This window comes from Misgurnus anguillicaudatus, chromosome 19 (genome assembly GCF_027580225.2).
Source record: "Misgurnus anguillicaudatus chromosome 19, ASM2758022v2, whole genome shotgun sequence".
Lineage (NCBI taxonomy): Eukaryota > Metazoa > Chordata > Actinopteri > Cypriniformes > Cobitidae > Misgurnus > Misgurnus anguillicaudatus.
Window position 1 is genome coordinate 30,649,432 of NC_073355.2, and position 19,863 is coordinate 30,669,294.

At 39.6% G+C, this 19,863-nt stretch overlaps 1 protein-coding gene across 1 annotated transcript in view; it reads right to left on the reverse strand.

Moving 5' to 3' along the window:
* slc6a16a (solute carrier family 6 member 16a) overlaps positions 1-19,863 on the reverse strand; it is a 23,524-nt gene continuing 3,661 nt past the window's right edge. The window contains exons 2-12 of the mRNA XM_055194278.2: positions 6,148-6,379; positions 5,914-6,071; positions 5,479-5,605; positions 5,196-5,371; positions 4,754-4,864; positions 2,323-2,564; positions 1,388-1,568; positions 1,065-1,266; positions 784-943; positions 513-675; positions 1-436 (exon numbers count right to left, since the gene is read on the reverse strand). Coding sequence (XP_055050253.2) covers positions 107-436; positions 513-675; positions 784-943; positions 1,065-1,266; positions 1,388-1,568; positions 2,323-2,564; positions 4,754-4,864; positions 5,196-5,371; positions 5,479-5,605; positions 5,914-6,071; positions 6,148-6,379 — 2,082 coding nt within the window. The 3' untranslated portion in view covers positions 1-106. The remainder of the gene's footprint in view (positions 437-512; positions 676-783; positions 944-1,064; positions 1,267-1,387; positions 1,569-2,322; positions 2,565-4,753; positions 4,865-5,195; positions 5,372-5,478; positions 5,606-5,913; positions 6,072-6,147; positions 6,380-19,863) is intronic.

Sequence of the window (19,863 nt, forward strand, 5' to 3'; positions counted from 1 at the left end):
TGGTTAATAAATAGTTTTATTGTTCTGCTCACTGTCTATATGTGCAAACCACCTGTTTATCTCTTACTGCATGTCATGTCCCTGCCTGTCCACCTTTTCCCGTGTCTCATACCACTGTGTCTTCCTCTTCCTCAGCATCCTCCCGTTGTGGGATCAGTCTGTAGTGCTCGATACTCCGAGTCAGGAAAGTGGAATGGTGTTGACTACCGTTTTCATTCTGTGGAGAGTGATGATTATTTGGTTCTTCATCTGTGGAATTGCATTTGGTGTAATGTTCTCTTGGACGCTCAGCTTCGCCCTCTTCCGCGGTTTGGCTCCACCTATTCTTGAGAAACGAGATGAGGTAGCCAATGGGAACAGGGAGCGTTGCTGTGATGATAAGCATGGAGAGCATTGCCAGTGCCCAGTCAGGGTACTCGAGACTAGTTTCAGAACCCTGACAAAGAGAGAGAATCACAATCTTTATCTGTAAAACAATCCATTTCATAAACTTGTATAAGTATGTATGTTACCGTGCTGTGGTCCCACGCTGTGTAAGTGGGTCTTTTGAAGACCATACGAAGAAGACTAGCAGCCAGCAGCCCTATCATACCAAGTGGGCACACATATTTCCACAAGTAGCGATACACCACCGGAGGGCGCCATTGTAGCATCACCTCAATATCGTCCAAGAACCTGCAAGACACACTATGAGAATCAAAATACAGCCGGAGGTGCAATCACTCTAGATAAAAATAAATAACTTTAAATATTATGCATATTAGTCTAATGTCTTTGTCTCACCGATTAGCACCATAAATCCAAGCAACGCTGATGGTCTCAAAAATGACAACGATGATCAGAGGCAATGTGGCGGAATAATCGTCAAACATCGTCACAAAATAGTTGCCACTTTTTTGAGTAAAGAGCAGGCCAATGATGAAGCCCAGGATACAGCTGCACACTGCAATCCACAATGCCAAAATAACAAGAAAAGATGAATTGCCTAATTCGGTTCTACTACTTGCAGTTGCCATTTAAAACGGTCTACAGTGCATTTAGGAAGAGGAAAGTTATGTGTGTACCCGTTAACATGGTCTTGTGGCGCCCCAGTGCTCTGAAGTTGTCCATAAGTGGGGTGAGAATCCCCTGCATTGTGCCGAACATGGTGGAAAGACCCAGATTTAACAGCATGAGAAAGAACAAAGCGGACCAAAACGGACTTGCAGGAAACAAAGCCATTGATTCTGTGAATGCTATAAACGCCAAACCCGTCCCCTCCACACCCTGAGAGAGATGGACAGATGATGGAGAGGTATCAACAAGTAGATACAATACTACTTATGATATTTAACAAACCTAAATATGGACTTAAGCATATGGGTAACAAACAAAGAGAGAAACCTACCTTGCTCATTTCTCTTTCCAGGTCACAGTCCGTTATATTCGACCCTAGCATACTTCCATAATGGCCGTACCATTCTCGGTATTCCTGAAGATCTACGGATTTGGGGTCAGACATGTTAAACCATGGCCACCAATGCTGGGATGAACCTGTTGCTGCCGTTTGTGCCAGTGTGGCCACATTACTGCAGAGTGACATAAACATTTGATAAAACACCATAATGAACAAAAAATAAACAAACTTTTCATTTCACGACCCACTTGAATGAATATTTTTTGTGTCATTCACCACCGTGACTGCTTATCCGAGGGGCGCAAATTTAAAATATGTGTTCGGAGTGTCATGTGTGTTGCTCGTGTTTTCAAAAGATGTGTTTGTTGCGTCATGATCATGTGCATCACGTGTTTTGTCAGGGTGGGTGCCTGCTGCACACGCGTCGAAACCGTTTGTGATAGAGGAGATGCTCACGTTCACAAAACACACGCAATACATTTCTTTAACAGTAAACTCTGATTAGGCATGAGATTGCGAGTATCTGACAAACGCGAGCATCTCTTCCATCACAAAACCCTTAGACGCGTCTGCAGCAGGCACCCACCTCGACAAGACACGTGATGCACATAGGATCACTCGACGCACAGAACACATATCTTGACCACACACATGACGGGCTACATACATGTGATGAGGAACTTCGCATCGAGCATCCTCGAAAAAAGGAGTCATTGTCCGCCACTGTTCACTACTGACATTACATCCAAGCGACATTGTGCAACCCACCTTATCCCACTATGCACCCAAAGGTGGGTCCCGACCCACAGTTTGAAAACTGTGACAAATTTATGAACATATAACATATAATTCACACAGGTTGGAAAAACACAGACAGAAATTCATTTGAAAAAAACCCCTCTTTATACACACAAGCACTCACTCACGTTTGAACACATTTTAGCGCAATGTTCTTGGCTCTGAAACCGAGGACCACAAAGACGACAAGAGAGGCCAACACTGATGTCATGAAGTTGATGCCAGAGACCATAAGGGCATCACGGTGGCAGTTATTATGTACAGGGTTGTAGGATGAATAAGCAATCACAGAGCCGTAACCGAGACCCAAGGCAAAAAACACCTGCGTCGCTGCCTGCCGCCACACCTGCACCTCTCCCCAAATCTCCAGCTGAAAAAGAGATAAAAAATCATAAACGCAATGTTTTTCAGCAGGTTAAATACACAGTGAAGATGTCATGAAACCTACACTTTATTAGTCAGTATACTAAAACCAGTGAAATCTCAAAATTCATGAATTCATTCACTTTCTATACTGGTGCAAAAATAAATATGTTATTGAACATACTTGTTTTTTTTTAAAGTTTTAACATAACTGTAAACAAATTTAAAATGCCTTAAATTGCCTTAAAAGTGCAATGTGGGATTTTTTAAAAGGATCTTTTGACAGAAATGCAATCTAATATACACTCCCCTAAAGGATTATTAGGAACACCATACTAATACTGTGTTTGACCCTCTTACGCCTGCAACACTGCCTTAATTCTACATAGCATTGATTCAACAAGGTGCTGAAAGCATTCTTTAGAAATATATTGATAGGATAGCATCTTGCAGTTGATGGAGATTTGTGGGATGCCCATCCAGGGCACGAAGCTCCCGTTCCACCACATCCCAAAGATGCTCTATTGGGTTGAGATCTCGTGATTGTGGGGGCCATTTAAGTACAGTGAACTCATTGTCATGTTCAAGAAACCATTTTTCCAATCTTCAACTGTCCAATTTTTGTGAGCTCGTGCAAATTGTAGCCTCTTTTTCCTATTGGTAGTGGAGATGAGTGGTACCCGGTGGGGTCTTCTGCTGTTTTAGCCCATCCACCTCAAGGTTGTGCGTGTTGTGGCTTCACAAATGCTTTGCTGCATACCTCGGTTGGAACAAAGTGGTTATTTCAGTGAAAGTTGCTCTTCTATCAGCTTGAATCAGTCGGCCCATTCTCCTCTGACCTCTAGCATCAACAAGGCATTTTCGCCCACAGGACTGCCGCATACTGGATGTTTTTCCCTTTTCACACCATTCTTTGTAAACCATAGAAAGTTGTGCGTGAAAATCCCAGTAACTGAGCAGATTGTGAAATACTCAGACCGGCCCATCTGGCACCAACAACCATGCCACGCTCAAAACACCTTTCTTTCCCATTCTGACATTCAGTTTGGAGTTCAGGAGATTGTCTTGACCAGGACCACACCCCTAAATGCACTGAAGCAACTGCAATGTGATTGGTTCATTAGAAAATTGCATTAATGAGAAATTGAACAGGTGTTCCTAATAATCCTTATTCCTTAATCCTTAAAAATTATGTGAGTGTACATAACTATATTATCAGTTGTGTATAATGACCTTACATAATGAACTATATTGTTTTTATTACCTTAGAATGAGACGTTTTATCTACATACAACTCCTTAAATGGAAGTCGCCGCCATGTTTCTACAGTAGCCCTGAACAGACAAACTGCTCTAAAGAGCGCATTTTATCCATACGTTGTATCAGACAACGACATGTTTGTAGATAGATAATGCTGAAAAACCCACTGTACACCAAGCATAACTTTAAGTAAACAATTTTCTCAATTAAATAATACTAAAAAAAAGTAATATGCCAGGGAAATTTTATCGATTTTAACTGCAGTAAAGAAACACTCCACTTTTTTAAAAATATGGTCATTTTCCAGCTCCCCTAGAGCCAAACATTTAAGCTTCACCACCTCCAAATCCATTCAGCCGATCTCCCTGTTCCTAGCCATATCGGCCTAGAAAAATCGCAATTTTTAATTTTCCGTCAGTCTTAGTACACGATCTAACTGTAGAAGAGTCAAGTTTTAAATAGGAAAAATATTGAAACTCTTTGGTCATTTTTTTAGCGTGATGCTAATGGTCTAATCAGATTCAATGGATTATGCTAAGCTATGCTAAAAGTTGTACCGGCAGAACCGGAGATCAGCTGAATGGATTCCAAAATGGTAAAACGCAAATGTTTAACTCTAGGGGAGCTGGAAAATGAGTCCATTTTCAAATTGTTTTTTTGTCAATTGTGTTATTGTGTTTTGTTATGTTTATATTTTATTCACTGGTTGTGTTTTGTGGGTGGAGGCACCATAAGGTTTGCCGTTTTGTTTTATTTTATGCAATGATAAAATGACTAAAATTAAACAGCAACAGGCTAAATTTTCACTTCAAAAGAGTAATGCATAATTTAATATAGTGCAGATACAAAATAAAGCTGGTACTCATCATTATAAATACTAATACCTGATATTTTTTATTTTACATTTTTTGCACTGGATTATGACTCTCTTTTTACCTTAGGATAAAACATGTACTTGATGCCATCTATCGCCCCATCCAACATGAGCCCCCGGATGAGAAAACAGATTAGCACAGCGTAAGGGAACACAGAAGAGAAATACATCACCTGGAGAAAAGGAACAGTTTACCCGTAAATTAATTTATCACCAGTTAGTTGACCAGGTTTAAGTCTTACAAACCTGCGATCAACAAAGAAAGTCATGTAGGTTTAGAATGACATGAAAGTAACTAAACATTTTTGGGGAAAACTACCCTTGTGTCAAATAATTCAAAATTCCTGCAAATGTTTAATTCTTACTTTATTGCTTGTTTAAACCACTGATACATAAAAACTTATTTTATGTTTTTGTCTTTAAAAATGCTGCACAGAATATGGAACAGATTAAGACCTAAAACTTTTGGTGTGTGCGGGCGTGCATGTGCGTGTGTGTGTTTACCCTTGCAGAAGACTTGATGCCTTTGATCATAGCAAGACACACTACGGCCCAGGCAGCAAGAAGACAACCAGTCATGATGGCGTTAAATTCTCCTGACTGATCTATGGAGTCTGAGATGTCCAAAGCCTTCCTGAACCAGAAATAGGAGGTAGGAGAGCTTGCCGCACATTCCTTCACTAAAACATAACAAAATGATTTCTTAGAAAACAGCTAAATGAAGACCTGTAATATCAAATGTGCAGGTAGTGTAAATGTGTATTGTCTGTAAGTGTGAATAACACACCTGTCTGGTTTGTGATCAGATCGACAGGGCACTTTTCCCACGGCAATGGATATTGAAATGAATTTCCCATATAAAACAGTGCCCACGCAATGATCACATTATAATACAGGGCCACAAAGAAGCACACCTAAAAACAAGTGGGTACTTTAAAAAAAGGTCAAATTGTCATATTGCAGTAGTCGTGAATGATTGGTACTTGAACTTTTGCTATCTGATCTAACTGGTGAAGCATGTACATTATCATACAATCACAAATATTCAGCTGCACCCATGAAATCCCACTTCCTCTTAGAAAGAAGAAACAACTTAAGTTTATCTAACATAACACTGTCTATTACCTTAATACAGAATGTAAAATACCTGCAGATTTTCACATTATGCACACAGTATAACAGCGTGCTTGTCCACAGCTATGCATGTCTATGTGCATTTTACCATGCAGCTAGAGTAGCCGATGCCTGCGAGACGAGGTGAGATGTGTTTCCAGACCCCGATGCTGCCCTGGCGGATGCTCTGCCCAGCGGCCAACTCCATGAAGAACAAAGGAACCCCAATAATGAGCAACAGCATCACGTACAGTAGCATAAATGCACCTGCAGATAGATGAATAACGTAAATGACATTTTATTTAATGCCAAATGTGTAAGACTGCCTAATAAGGACACCCACCTCCTCCATTTTGGTGACAGAGGTAAGGGAACCTCCAGACATTTCCCAGGCCAACACTGAAGCCCACCTGGGCGAGCACATACTGTATCTTACTATCCCAAGCAGGCCTGTCATCTCCCTGCTGCTCAACACCCAAAGCCTCACCATCATCTAGAGAGACCAGAGCCAGGTCCGAACGGCCTTCAGCCAGTCTACAGCCATCCTCGTCACTGGGCAACGGTGGCTTCTCCATCTAAAGAAGACATCACACAGTATTAATAAATCAGTCCAGCAAAGAGCTTTATGTCTTTTTACCTATAAGCAGCTTTATAATGTTAAGTGGTGACTTTTTCAAAGCTTGGGAAACTTCATATAGATCACAGTTGTAACAGATGTTTAAGCTTTAAGATATGTTTCTCTGTAAATCTCCTTCTTGGACCTGCTCACTAGTTTCACAGAAAAGCAGTGGGAACCGCTAACCTTTATTTCTCCTGACCTGCCTCTCTCATTCTATTTATTTGCTTTACCCGTTTCCCTCTCGCGTCCTTCCCTGGAGAGCAGTGAATGCCTTCATTGTTTGTCTTAATGTACGTTGGAGCTTGTCGAGTCTCCATCCTACATCAACATCTCCCTCCTTCTCTCCAGCTATCATTTTTCTGCTTCTCACTTTGTACAGTAAATAAAAGATTACGGCATTACCGCTTACAGCCAGGGCCGCATTAATGCATGGGCTTACCTGGGCTTAAGCCCAGGGCCTCGGGCTGGGAAGGGCCCCGAGTTGCCGGAAAAAAATAACTGCCGCATTTTATAAAAAGTTGATACTCCCTTTAAAATTATGCTTAATCGCTTTGCTTTGAATGTCCGTGCGTGAATGCAGTTCCTGCGCAAGAAAATCTCTCACTTACTATAGGCTACCCTGCAATCATTAGTGCGCTTTTTAAAATTTCTGTCTGAAATATCCATTATTGCATTTCTGAAGGCAACACAGACAGCTTTCTGATAAAGTGACCAAAAGTGCCTTTCAAGTGATGAACAAAGACTAAACTGAGGACGCGTTTTTATCTTAATATGAAAGACAACGTGTATATAAACATTCATTAAATGATTCCTCGTAACATTTTAAAGCCAAGATGTACAGAACAGCAAACAAAGATATTACACAAAACATTTTTGATAACTAAATCTAATAAATAACAAATTAGATTCTGCCTCGGAAGCCACGGCTAAGTTCAGCGATCGTTTCATTTTGAGATTTAGCGTGGCAAGGAAATAAAAGACGAGAAATTACATACAGTTTGTTACTGTAAATTATAAAAAACAAGCTTTATATACAATTACTTAAACGGTTCATTTATAACCAAAAAACACTGAAATTAAGGATTTTATAGACACTATATATGCTTTATTATTTTGCACAAAAATATCTGATTGCTTACTTTCACTTTGATCATCTCTGTATTCACAAAAACGGCTTACCTGTTTTGTAGCTCAACTTTTGACAAGTTAAGCAGCCTTTTTAAATACATTTTAAAACTTATATCCGTTTTTTGATGTTACGTTTGATGAATGCCTAAATATGATCACGCAGAGCACCTAGCACGTTCGGCTAAGTTGAATGTGACAGCATGCAACCGCGCAACATCGACACAACGAAAAGCAATCCAAAACTTACAGAGCTTAAATTATATCAGAATTTACCTTTATAATTAATAAAAAATAAAAACAAAATAAAGTCAGAATCAATAGGTGCAGAACATGGGTGCAAAATGCCTAAATGCGCAGGGGAATAAAACCCACAAATAGTTTAATCAGATAACACTAAATAATCTATAAATTAAATAAAAACAAGGAAATATTAAAATTAATTTTAAAATAACAAAAGTATAGAATTACCTGTTTTGTCTTTTTAATTGCAGAAACAAAGAGACTTTGCAATGGTTTCTGGATATGGACGTCGAGCCCTGTCACGGGATTTAGGCTATTAACAGACTTTAAAAATATTTATTAAAAGCTACTATATTATTTACTTAGTATTATCATAATAGGATGTATATTTTTTATATTGGGAGAAGGCTGTTAAATGTGAAATCAGATACTGTGCACTCTTATACAGCCAAAATGAAATGATCCTCAATTTTATAACACATCTGCGACAATTGACTGTGCAGTAGTCGAATCAGGCTTCTCCTGTCAAAGCATCGAATCTTAGACTATTCGGGTCACCTAGGACTATGTGCATGTTATGCAGTGATATTTGTGTATATTGCGGGCATTCTGATATGTTTTTAATATTTTGTAATTCCATTTATTCCAGCAAAATAAAAGCAACTTGCACTTAGTGATTATAAAGATTGTGTGAATGTAGGCTGCAATTCTGGTGGATAAAGGGCCACACAAAATGATAAAGCCCAGGGGCCCCTTACAGTGTTAATGCGGCCCTGCTTACAGCAGAAAACCAGAGCGAAAATGTGTCTGAACTTCATAGATCTTCATTAAGACTTTAGCCACAATTCTGTAATTTGTTTGTAATATTCAAATGTTTGCAAAGTTCTCAAAGTGTAACATGTGAATTTGTGCAGTCTGTCTTAGGCCCTGTTTACATTAGAGCATTTGCGTTTTAAAACGGCATTTTAAAATAAAACAATCCTCATTTATACTGGCATTTTTAAAAGAATCTTCATCCACACTATACACGACCATAAACGCAAGAAACATGACCAATCACGTAACTGGGCATGCGCATAAAAGTGTAAAATAACTTATTACTCTAATAATAGCTTACCTTTGCGCATTTATGCAGCCTAGGGGTGTGCGATATTGACAAAAATTCATACCTGGATCTAGGGCTGTGCGATTTAGGGGAAAAATCTAATTGCGCCTTTTCTACCAGGAATTGCGATTGCGATTCGATTTGCGATTAAATTTTGTTGCAGATGCAATGTGCATCTGCCTCTTTAGATCGTTAGATCTTAATGATATTGCTTATGGGTCTGGTGATTTAACTGTATTCTTATGTTTTTGTTTTGTTTTGTTTTTTTGTGAAGAAATTAAGAATATAATTAACACTTCTTATTGTATGAAATGTAAAATGATCTTTAGCTTGGACTAACACTGTAACAGTATTTAAATAAGTGGGTTCATTATAGCTGCAACTTTAAAATATAAAATATTTAAATGGGTGACTGAGTTTTACTGAAAAGATTTGAATGCATGTTTGTTTGTTTTTGTAAACAAAGAACTGTAATACTCAACTTCATAACTATCAAAATATAAAAAAGCTACATTTGGGATTTTTAAAATGAATATAAAATCCAAATGCGTTCAATGTCATGTCATTTCATTCAAGTGACATTAGCAACCCAGTAAAATGGTATTTTAGTTTGTTTTAAATAAGGAGCCAGGCTTGTAAGCATTGTTGGGCGTGTGTGTGTGTAAAACGCATCATCAGTTTTGAGAGACGCGGGCGTGAAGACTTGCGATGCGGACTTGCGGAGACAGGCGGGAGTATTTAATAAGCATAGAGACACAGGCTGCGCGTGTGCGTCAAGTTTAAACACCTTGTCTGTTGTGGAAGACGCACGCGCAAAGTCTTGCAATAGGGAAACGGGCACGAGTATTTAACAAGCATTGAGAGACACAGGCTGCGCGTGTGCGTCAAGTTTAAACACCTTGGGCCCTATTTTAACGATCTGAAACGCAAGTGCGAAGCGCAGAGCGCAAGTGACTTTGTGGGCGGATCTTGGGCGCTGTTGCTATTTTCACGGCGGGAGAAATAAGTCTTGCGCCGGGCGCAAATCAATAAGGGGTTGGTCTGAAGTAGGTTCATTATTCATAGGTGTGGTTTGGGCGTAACGTCAAATAAACCAATCAGAACGCTATCCAACATTCCCTTTAAACGCAAGGGCGCAAGTTCCATGGCGGGTTGCTATTATTATGACGGATTTACCAGGCGCACGCCAGGAGCGGTTCACAGCCGAGGAGACCCACGTTCTTGTAAGAGCAGTCAAAGACAGAGAAGTTGTTTTGTATGAGGATAGGAGAAACCCGCTCAAATCAGCGTCTGTTAAACAGGCGTGAGAGGAAATAGCCGCAATTGTCTCATCAGCTGCGCCAAGCAGTGCAATGATGTCAGGAGACGGGGGGATCCCAAGCTTGCCAGCATAAATCGGGCACGCCGGGCACACAGGAGGACATCGCTGCGTCCACCCTCACAGCTGAAGGGGTTTGAGGGCTTGAAATCGGACACAAGAAACGCAAGGTCCAACCCCAAAGTAGCCTACACTTACAAATCAAGTTCATATACATAAAGTTTTCTTTTGAAAACATTTTAATTATTATTTACATAAAATAAACGTAATACAGTCACACAACAAACTTATGAAAATATTTTAATCGTTATTTGCATGATAATTGTTTAACGCTGCCACACAAAATAAATAAAAACTATCACCACAATGCTCACCATATGATTTCCCTTATCTCATGTATTAATATTTTTTATTGTAACAATTTATGATGATTTCCCTTATCTTAAATTTTTTATTGTAACAATTTATGATTTGCAAAAATAACTGTTGCATCTGTGTAGATTAGATAAGCAATGCGCGTTGTGCACGCTATACATTATGGTCAAGCATGCGCCCTTAAAATAGCATAATGAACCACGCGCAACGCGCCACTGACTTTAGACTAGTTTTTTTTGGTTAGTAGCGCAATTGTTTTTTGAAACTGCAAAATAGCATAAGAGATGGTTTGCGCCGGAGCACGCCTCCTTTTTTGTGCTGAACCGCCCAGGGAGCGCAAGTTCATTCCCTAGTTTGCCGACGTGCGTCTGTGGAGGGAAAAACCCGCTGTGCGCCGGTGCAAAATACGAAATGATACATGCGTCACTGACAAAGTCAATTGCGCTGGGTGCAAGATAGGGCCCCTTGTCTGTTGTGGGAGACGCAAAGTCTTGCAATAGGGAAACGGGCACGAGTATTTAACAAGCATTGAGAGACACAGGCTGCGCGCATGCTTTAAATTGAAACCCCTCGTCAGTTTAGGAGAAGCGCTGTTATGGTTGACGTGCCTCTCACGGAGAAAGCACAAACATACTTGCGCTCGCTCAATTGGTTAGACTGTCACAAAGCCTCTCTGCATATTTCTCAAATCGCATCATATCGCATCCTTTCGCGATTTGCTAATCGCAACGTTGCACATCGCGATTGCGGTTCGATTTCGATTAATCGCCCAGCCCTACCTGGATCCTTTGACGGCAAGTACAACAGACACTATTTTTGAACCTATAAAAATGTGTTTGGGAAAGTCTTCAGCTCCCCCCTATAATATACTAATATAATTAATAGGTTAATTTTGATTTTATAAACCAAACAGAAAGGTCTTTATGATTTAAAAAGGAAGCATTTAAGTGAACAGTACTAAACAGTAGCGAACTTAGCGGAAAATAAATTTCAGCAAATGCAAACTTCAATCAAACATAATAAGAGGTAACCACCAAATAACTTATCTTCCCATACCTGTCGCTGTTCAGTGTGCAATTAATTAATAAAAATGAATATGGCGTTAATTTTTAAAAGTGTGCAAGGTACGTGCACGTCCTCCGCTAGCAACACAGAAATAGCAAAAAGCGCAAACGGCTAAACGAGCATTAAATATTAATTTGACGTTGATTTTACTGTTTTTATTCATTTATATTCACAAAACTTATCAACAAAAAATCTACTAAAATTAAGAGACGAATTATATGAAACGAAATTCATTTTAAAGTAGCAAACAAAACCATTACAATTCTCCCTTCATATTGGCCTTTACAACGCCCTATATGGCGTTTAAAATTACAGTCTACCTTTCGTAATAAGCTAACTAAATTTAAACAAAACATAAACAACATTACAACAATTTTCAAACCCAACAATACTCAAACATAAATATAAAACAGACATTATCTATAAGATACATGTTAAAACAATCTGATATAGCGTTTATAATAGCTGGTTGGTAGATGTTTACTATTTTTGGTAAACCTCTGTTACATGAATAAAAATAATTTTTACTTTGAAAATGATGCGCTGTCACGTTAACATCAGCTGTTCGTTAACATAAGACTCCGTCTACGTTCATTTACACTGCAGCGCAATGTCTGAGTTTTCAAACTAAAACAGGTCTGCAGCGTTTGCGAACAAATCCGTTTATGAGGGTCGAAAACGGTGGTTTAGTGTAAATGAAACGCGTAAATGTAGCAAAAGTAACGTGTTTTAAAGGATAAACACATTTATTGTAAACATAGCCTAAGTGTGTCTGAAATGTATACTTGTAAATAAGCATTTTTATCAGGGGTCTCATGTTTAGGTATAGTAATTTCACTTTAATGGCAATGGAATCAGTAATTGAAATGCCATATTTTCACAAATGTCAACAAATTTGACTGTCTTTCGCTGCAAAACCCTTTAAGTGCATGCAAGTTTTTTTGGAAAAAAACACTTGTAAAAAATCTACTCTCTAGACAAGAAATGGTTGCAAAATCACTAAAGATGCAGCTAGAAACATTGCAAATGATGAAAGTCAGAAATCCAAAATGTAAAAAAGGTGCGATAAAAGTACTCAAAAGAAACCCAAGTTTGAATGTGATCCAAGGTCGTTTCCCAATCCCACCCTATCTCTCTCAAGTCACTCTTAACTGTCTTTTCTGACAAACCTGTATTTTTTGAATGGCCCGAGGACGGGATTAAACTGATTTCAAGTATTTAATGAACGTATAATACATCCCGAGAGCATTCGGTTAATATCATTATGTCATTTTTGTCAGACGTTGCGATTAGTGGCTCTTCAAATATTTCATATACAGTAGTGTCTGATTTCAAACAAGACCGTATTAAAAATAATAATAAAAGAATAAGAGATAAAATGCTCATTTATGTCTAAATCTGTTTTTATCTCACAGCTATAATCCTAACATTTAGCAGTACAAGGCAAACACAGAAGTCTGCTGCATAACAAAATGGTGCCCCATAATCTTGATATTTCTTCTAACATTGAATGCTTGCACACAGCTCAAGCCAAATATGTAACAGCAAACAGAGAAAACCCACAACTACGGCACACATGCACAAGAGATTCAACCTACTCCCACAAAGTACCCCTTTGGCGCATATTCCGCATAACTAATTTTAACAAAAAGTACTATTTCAGATTAGACCTATTTATTTATATACACAGACTGCCCTTGTATTGCTGAATTGTCCCACAGCTCAAACAAACAGACCTGAACAACATTATTTTAACTGCAGTTTATTTCTAACTACTGGAAACTGAAAAAGCTCTTTACTATAGATGGTCGTCTGGTGTGGCTCCAGAATGATGTTTAAAAAAACAGAACATTTATGACAAATGTACGAGCAACGTTTTGTTAAGTGGTGGAGCATTGCATTAACAGCACAAAAAGTTATGGGTTTCAACCCAGAGGTATGATAATAAAAATGTATACCTTGTGATACACTGTAAGTCACTTTGCATAAATGCATAAATGTAAATGTATTTTATGGTTATTCCTAACAGCATCATACATTAAAAGCAGCAAAAGTAACTAATCTAGTTTAGGTCATTTTAGGTGACAAGCACTCCAAACTGCTTTTGTTCAGCAAAGCTGTTTACTTGGCTATGAGTTTGCCTTATCCTTCAAGATGACTGAGAATTTGGACATTCACCAGTACACATCACAAGAAAAGTTTTTTTTACTTGCATAAAGTACTGCAGTGCAGATAAGCGCTGGGTGATACTGCCCAAAATGCATATCTCTGTAATTTTGGGATGAATTGCTACATACAATAAATATCTCAAATATTTTCTACAAAGTGGAATAAATGTTAGCATGCAAGTTAAAACCTCATGCGAGATGTCACATTCACCTTTATTAAACCAGCTTATGATCAAAATAAAATGAACAGGCTTTCATTTGAGATTTGATAAATTACCAAAACTTGATATACCGTCCAGCCCTACTAACTTTAAAGGGATAGTTCACCCAAAAATGAAAATAATGTAATTAATAACTCACCCTCATGTCGTTCCAAACTTGTAAGACCTCCGTTCATCTTCGGAAATTAGTTTAAGATGTTTTATATTTAGTCTGAAAGTTTGTTGACCCTTCATTGAAAATCTACGTACGGTATACTGTCCATGTTCAGAAAGGTAATAAAAACATCATCAAAGTAGTCCATGTGACATCAGTGGATCAGTTAGAATGTGTTGAAGCATCGAAAATACATTTCGGTCCAAAAATAACAAAAAATTATGACTTAATTCAGCATTGTCTTCTCTTGTCTTCTCTGTTGTGAAGCGCATGCGCGAGACTAAAGTCACGTGACTGCAGTGACGCAGATGACGTGTTATCCTCAGACATGTTTGCGAAATTTTTTTCCAAACGTACAGCGTGCATCTCCCTCAGACTGTAAACGAAGCCCGGGGCACAAAAAAACAGCTGGGGCGCACCAGATAACACGTCAGCCGTGACTTTAGTCTCGCGCATGTGCTTCACAGCAAACGCAGAAGAGAAGACAATGCTGAATAAAGTCGTAATTTTTGTTCTTTTTGGACCAAAATGTATTTTCGATGCTTCAACACATTCTAACTGACCCACTGATGTCACATGGACTACTTTGATGATGTTTTTATTTCCTTTCTGAACATGGACAGTATACCGTACGTAGATTTTCAATGAAGGGTCAAAAGGCTTTTAGGGTTTAAAACATCTTAAACTCTGTCAGGAATTTGGCAGGAGGATGAACCCAAACGCAGACACGGATACAAAATAATAATAATAATTTATTAAATACAAACACAGAAAACAAAAACCCACGATGGGGCAAACAAACTGATCAAAACACTAAAACACATAACTTCACTAAACTAGACATATAACCAAACACTAAACTTTAACTAGAACAAACTATACTTTACTAGAAACTGGAACAAACTCGAAACAACAACTGGCATCAGACAAGATAGAACAACAGACGAACCCGTACTGAACAACACACACAAGGACTCTTAAATAGGGAGAAAGCAAATGACATACACCTGGAAAATAATCACAAGTAAGGGATCGGGGAAAAAGTGACGAGACCCGGGAAATGCGTGGTCAGAATAAACCAATACTACAACCACACATTTCCCACATAGAACATATGTACTGTCAGAACCCTGCCATGCTAAACTAGATTTAACTACCAACAGGATCCGGCAGGATTCTGACAGTACGCCCCCCTCGAAAAGGCGGCTACTAGACGCCCTCAAGGGGAACGCTAAACACGAGACACGAGAGACAGACAAACAGACAAGGACCAAGACAACATAACAAATAACAACATCGGCAGACAAGAAAAGATAACAAATGGGTTGGGGTGGGATAACAAAAACAATAAACAAGGGAGGGGGGGGTGGGGGAACAACAAAGTTCAAAAAAGGTGGTGGTCCAGACTGGATGGGATTGGGTGGGATATGAGTTCTGGGTCCCGACGGCTGTGGCTGCGTGGGTTGCGCAGACGGCTGTGGCTGCGCCGACTGCGCACACGGCTGGGTTGGCGCCGGCGGCGCACACGGCTGGGTTGGCGCCGGCGGCGCACACGGCTGGGTTGGCGCCGGCGGCTGCGTCGACGGCTCTCGGCGCTCTGGCGGCTGCGTCGACGGCTCTCGGCGCTCTGGCGGCTGCGTCGACGGCTCTCGGCGCTCTGGCGGCTGCGTCGACGGCTCTCGGCGCTCTGGCGGCTGCGTCGACGGCTCTCGGCGCTCTGGCGGCTGCGTCGACGGCTCTCGGCGCTCTGGCGGCTGCGTCGACGGCTCTCGGCGCTCTGGCGGCTGCGTCGACGGCTCTCGGCGCTCTGGCGGCTGCGTCGACGGCTCTCGGCGCTCTGGCGGCTGCGTCGACGGCTCTCGGCGCTCTGGCGGCTCCGGGTGCGCTGGCTGCCCGAGGAGAGATGATGGAGAGGGCTGTGACATCAGCCCCTTCTTCCTCTTCTTTCTCCTCGGGCGAGGTGCAGAAGCCGTGACAGGTAAGAGAGAGCCCCCTGGGATCGGAGAGGGGGCAACGGAACTTCCCAGCCTTATTGATCCCATGATGGGACCCCTCGGGACAGGAGGCAAAGGGGCTGGGTCAGTGGCTTTGGCTGAGACCCTGGGCTCAGGTCGATTCATCAAAAAGTTAACCATGTCCGGAAAGCCCAGAGGTCTCAGCAACCTCATCTCGCTGAGGTTGAGGGGTTTGTCGAGGCAGCCGTTGAATACTGTCTTTAATTCTGCCTCATTAAAACCGGAACCCCCCGCTGTCTTAAGGAATTCAAAGGCGAACGCCTTGATGTCGGCCCCCTTCTGGCGTAGACCGAACAATAAATGGGCCTGGGTGGCTCGCTGGGTGGACTGGGAGATATCCATACCGGTCCGCTGGGTTCAGTTTTGACGGGTTCGTTCTGTCAGGAATTTGGCAGGAGGATGAACCCAAACGCAGACACGGATACAAAATAATAATAATAATTTATTAAATACAAACACAGAAAACAAAAACCCACGATGGGGCAAACAAACTGATCAAAACACTAAAACACATAACTTCACTAAACTAGACATATAACCAAACACTAAACTTTAACTAGAACAAACTATACTTTACTAGAAACTGGAACAAACTCGAAACAACAACTGGCATCAGACAAGATAGAACAACAGACGAACCCGTACTGAACAACACACACAAGGACTCTTAAATAGGGAGAAAGCAAATGACATACACCTGGAAAATAATCACAAGTAAGGGATCGGGGAAAAAGTGACGAGACCCGGGAAATGCGTGGTCAGAATAAACCAATACTACAACCACACATTTCCCACATAGAACATATGTACTGTCAGAACCCTGCCATGCTAAACTAGATTTAACTACCAACAGGATCCGGCAGGATTCTGACAAACTGTGTTCTGAAGATGAACGGAGGTCTTACGAGTTTGTAACGACATGAGGGTGAGCCATTAATGACATTATTTTCATTTTTGGTTGAACTACACCTTTAACTGGGACATGACCACTGTCTAAAACCACTAAAATTCATAGGCCCCAGGGCAAACTTTGTGGTTCGGGAGCCCCTCCCCTAGGCCTAATAAAGGAAAGTTTGCCTACACCCTTAAAACAAAAAAGGGCCATTATGGATGAATGCAGACATGGGGCAGCCAGGTCTAGCTGTATTTTCTCACTGTAAGAGAAAGACCCCAGTACAGTGACTTATGAGCTATCCAATGGTGGGAGTGGAAAAGTACAGAGTCTTGTTGAAAGAGAGAGACCTTGTGAGTGACACACAAAAGAGGTGTGTTGATGCGTCACAGTTGGAGAGACTAGTGATTATAACCCAACTAGCTTCTCCATTTTTGACTGGTGAGGTGTGGAGGGGGCCTGGGGTCTGTCCCAATTGTGTTGTGGAAAGTTTTCAAGGTGTCAGATGCCTTTATGATGATCACAACAGTGATAAAATAAACACATCTTAATACTCTCTCAATTCTTCCTGAAATGTCTAGACAGTTTTAATCCTTATTTTTTAATCTATTATTGCAAAAAACAAAATTATGCAAGACGGTAAGATAACTGTAAGTATTAGGAAAGTGGGAAACAGAATTATGCACAGATTCAGAATTTGACAGGCCGGTAATTCATCTCATTATCTAACTGTCATCTACACAGCTATTAAATTTCACCTGAGAAGGAATGCCTATGGCATTTTTTTAACCTCTTTGTAATTTCTTTATCTCTTTGCGTGCTTACTTTACTATGAGTACCAATGACCTTCCCACTCATCACGCTATTTGATTGGCTGTAAAAATTTCTCGGAACCCATCTACAGTTATTCTATTAATCCTGCTGTGCATGTGAACACATGCCTATTTGTGTATAGGCAATATCAATATTCCCAAGGTCTTTGACAGTGGTGTAACAACTAAATTACACTTTAGTGTGTGTCAAAATTTCTTTAAATTCAAAACATATAGCGAAAAATTCTATGAAATACTGCTGCTTTTCCATATAATCAAATTGAATGGGGATCAAGGCAGTCAGTTAACCTAACTACAAATTTTGTTTTTCAAAGTAAATGATGACAGAATATTTTTTCTAGGTGAACTAATCCTATTTTAGTATGTTAAGGTGAAAAGCAAACCTTTTCTTTGCTTTCAAAAGTGACTTGGCGTAATGCAACCTACTTAAACTCACCTGACTTTCAAAGACCTAGGACAGTGTTTCCTAATGGTTAGGATGTGATTGCTGATCTGTTGTATGAGTCACTGGTCAACTTCTTTTTTTTTTTTTTTTAAAGCTGGTAGAGAAAACTCTTTCCACATTGTGGTGCCCAACTCTCTATATCAAAATTCCACAGCATTTGGGTCAATGGGTCACTTTGTGGATGGATGCCAGATGCCAAGGACAGTTGCATAATAAGCCATCAAACCAAACTACAGACTAATAAATTACTAGTTCACTGATGGTCAGCTGTAGGTAAATCTACTGTAGGTAAAAAATGCTGAAATGTGACCTGCATCTGAATTTATGGTAATATAAACTAAAAACTTTATAGTTAAATGTGGTTTACAGAAAAGTTCATGATGACCAGTGAAACACATTTGCTCAATTATAATTAAATTGTAAGGAGCAAAACATAGTTAAATTATCTAAAATTATACTTTAATTTTGAAGTTCAAAAATGCATTTACACACTTTCTGACTTTTTGTTGTTTGCTGTAAATGTTTGCTCAATGTGACTCTGACTTTTAATATAGTGGCAGCGGCATATTATGTAAAGTAATAATAGCATATTTTCTATTTACACAAAGTAAAATATAGAGATATTTTGTATTTACACTAAGGGATTTATATTACATATTCTTAGCAATATGTACAGTAAGTACACAAAAAAACATATTATTGAAATGGATAAGTGATAAGACTCCGACTATATCTGGATGGCATAAGACTTTAATGGAACTAATCCCATTGGAATATTTAACATGTTTTGTTAATGATCATTGATCAACCAGATCAGTTTTATAATAGCTGGACACCTTATATCAGTAAACTAGGGATTAAAGGCGCTCTATGCATTTTCGGACCCCTAGAGTCGCTGGAGAATACTTGCAACTGTCGTAATTTCCCACTCCCACTCTGTACACCTCCTAAGATAATGACCAGGTAATGTTTCACAATTTCATGCAAATATTAGGCTACTGCACAGTCTACTAAACTACAGATGATGGTAATAGGATAATAAGAAGTTTATTCCAAGTGTAGAGTGCATATAAAAATAAAGTAGCCTACCGCGTTTGCTGGCTTATAAAGTTTTTACATGATTGCAGCTAAATCACAAGTAAACAGTCTATAGTCTATGTCTACTGTATATTTTCATTTGTGTTCTTTTATTGTAATGTAAACATTACAAAATGCCATGACAAAGCTAATTGTGTACGTTGCATTATTTCATAACATTGGTCGTTATAATGTCACTATACATGATTATTGCTATTTATCATTATAGTTTGCAAATTGTGCATGTTTACACTATTTACAGCCTCTAGGCTTATTTATGTCATGATAATTATGTGAGATATTGACAACTGTTGTCATGATAATCGCATGACATACTACAAGCAAGCGCAACAACATACAACATAGACCGCAAACAAGTTTACAAATAAGAAATTTACTTACTA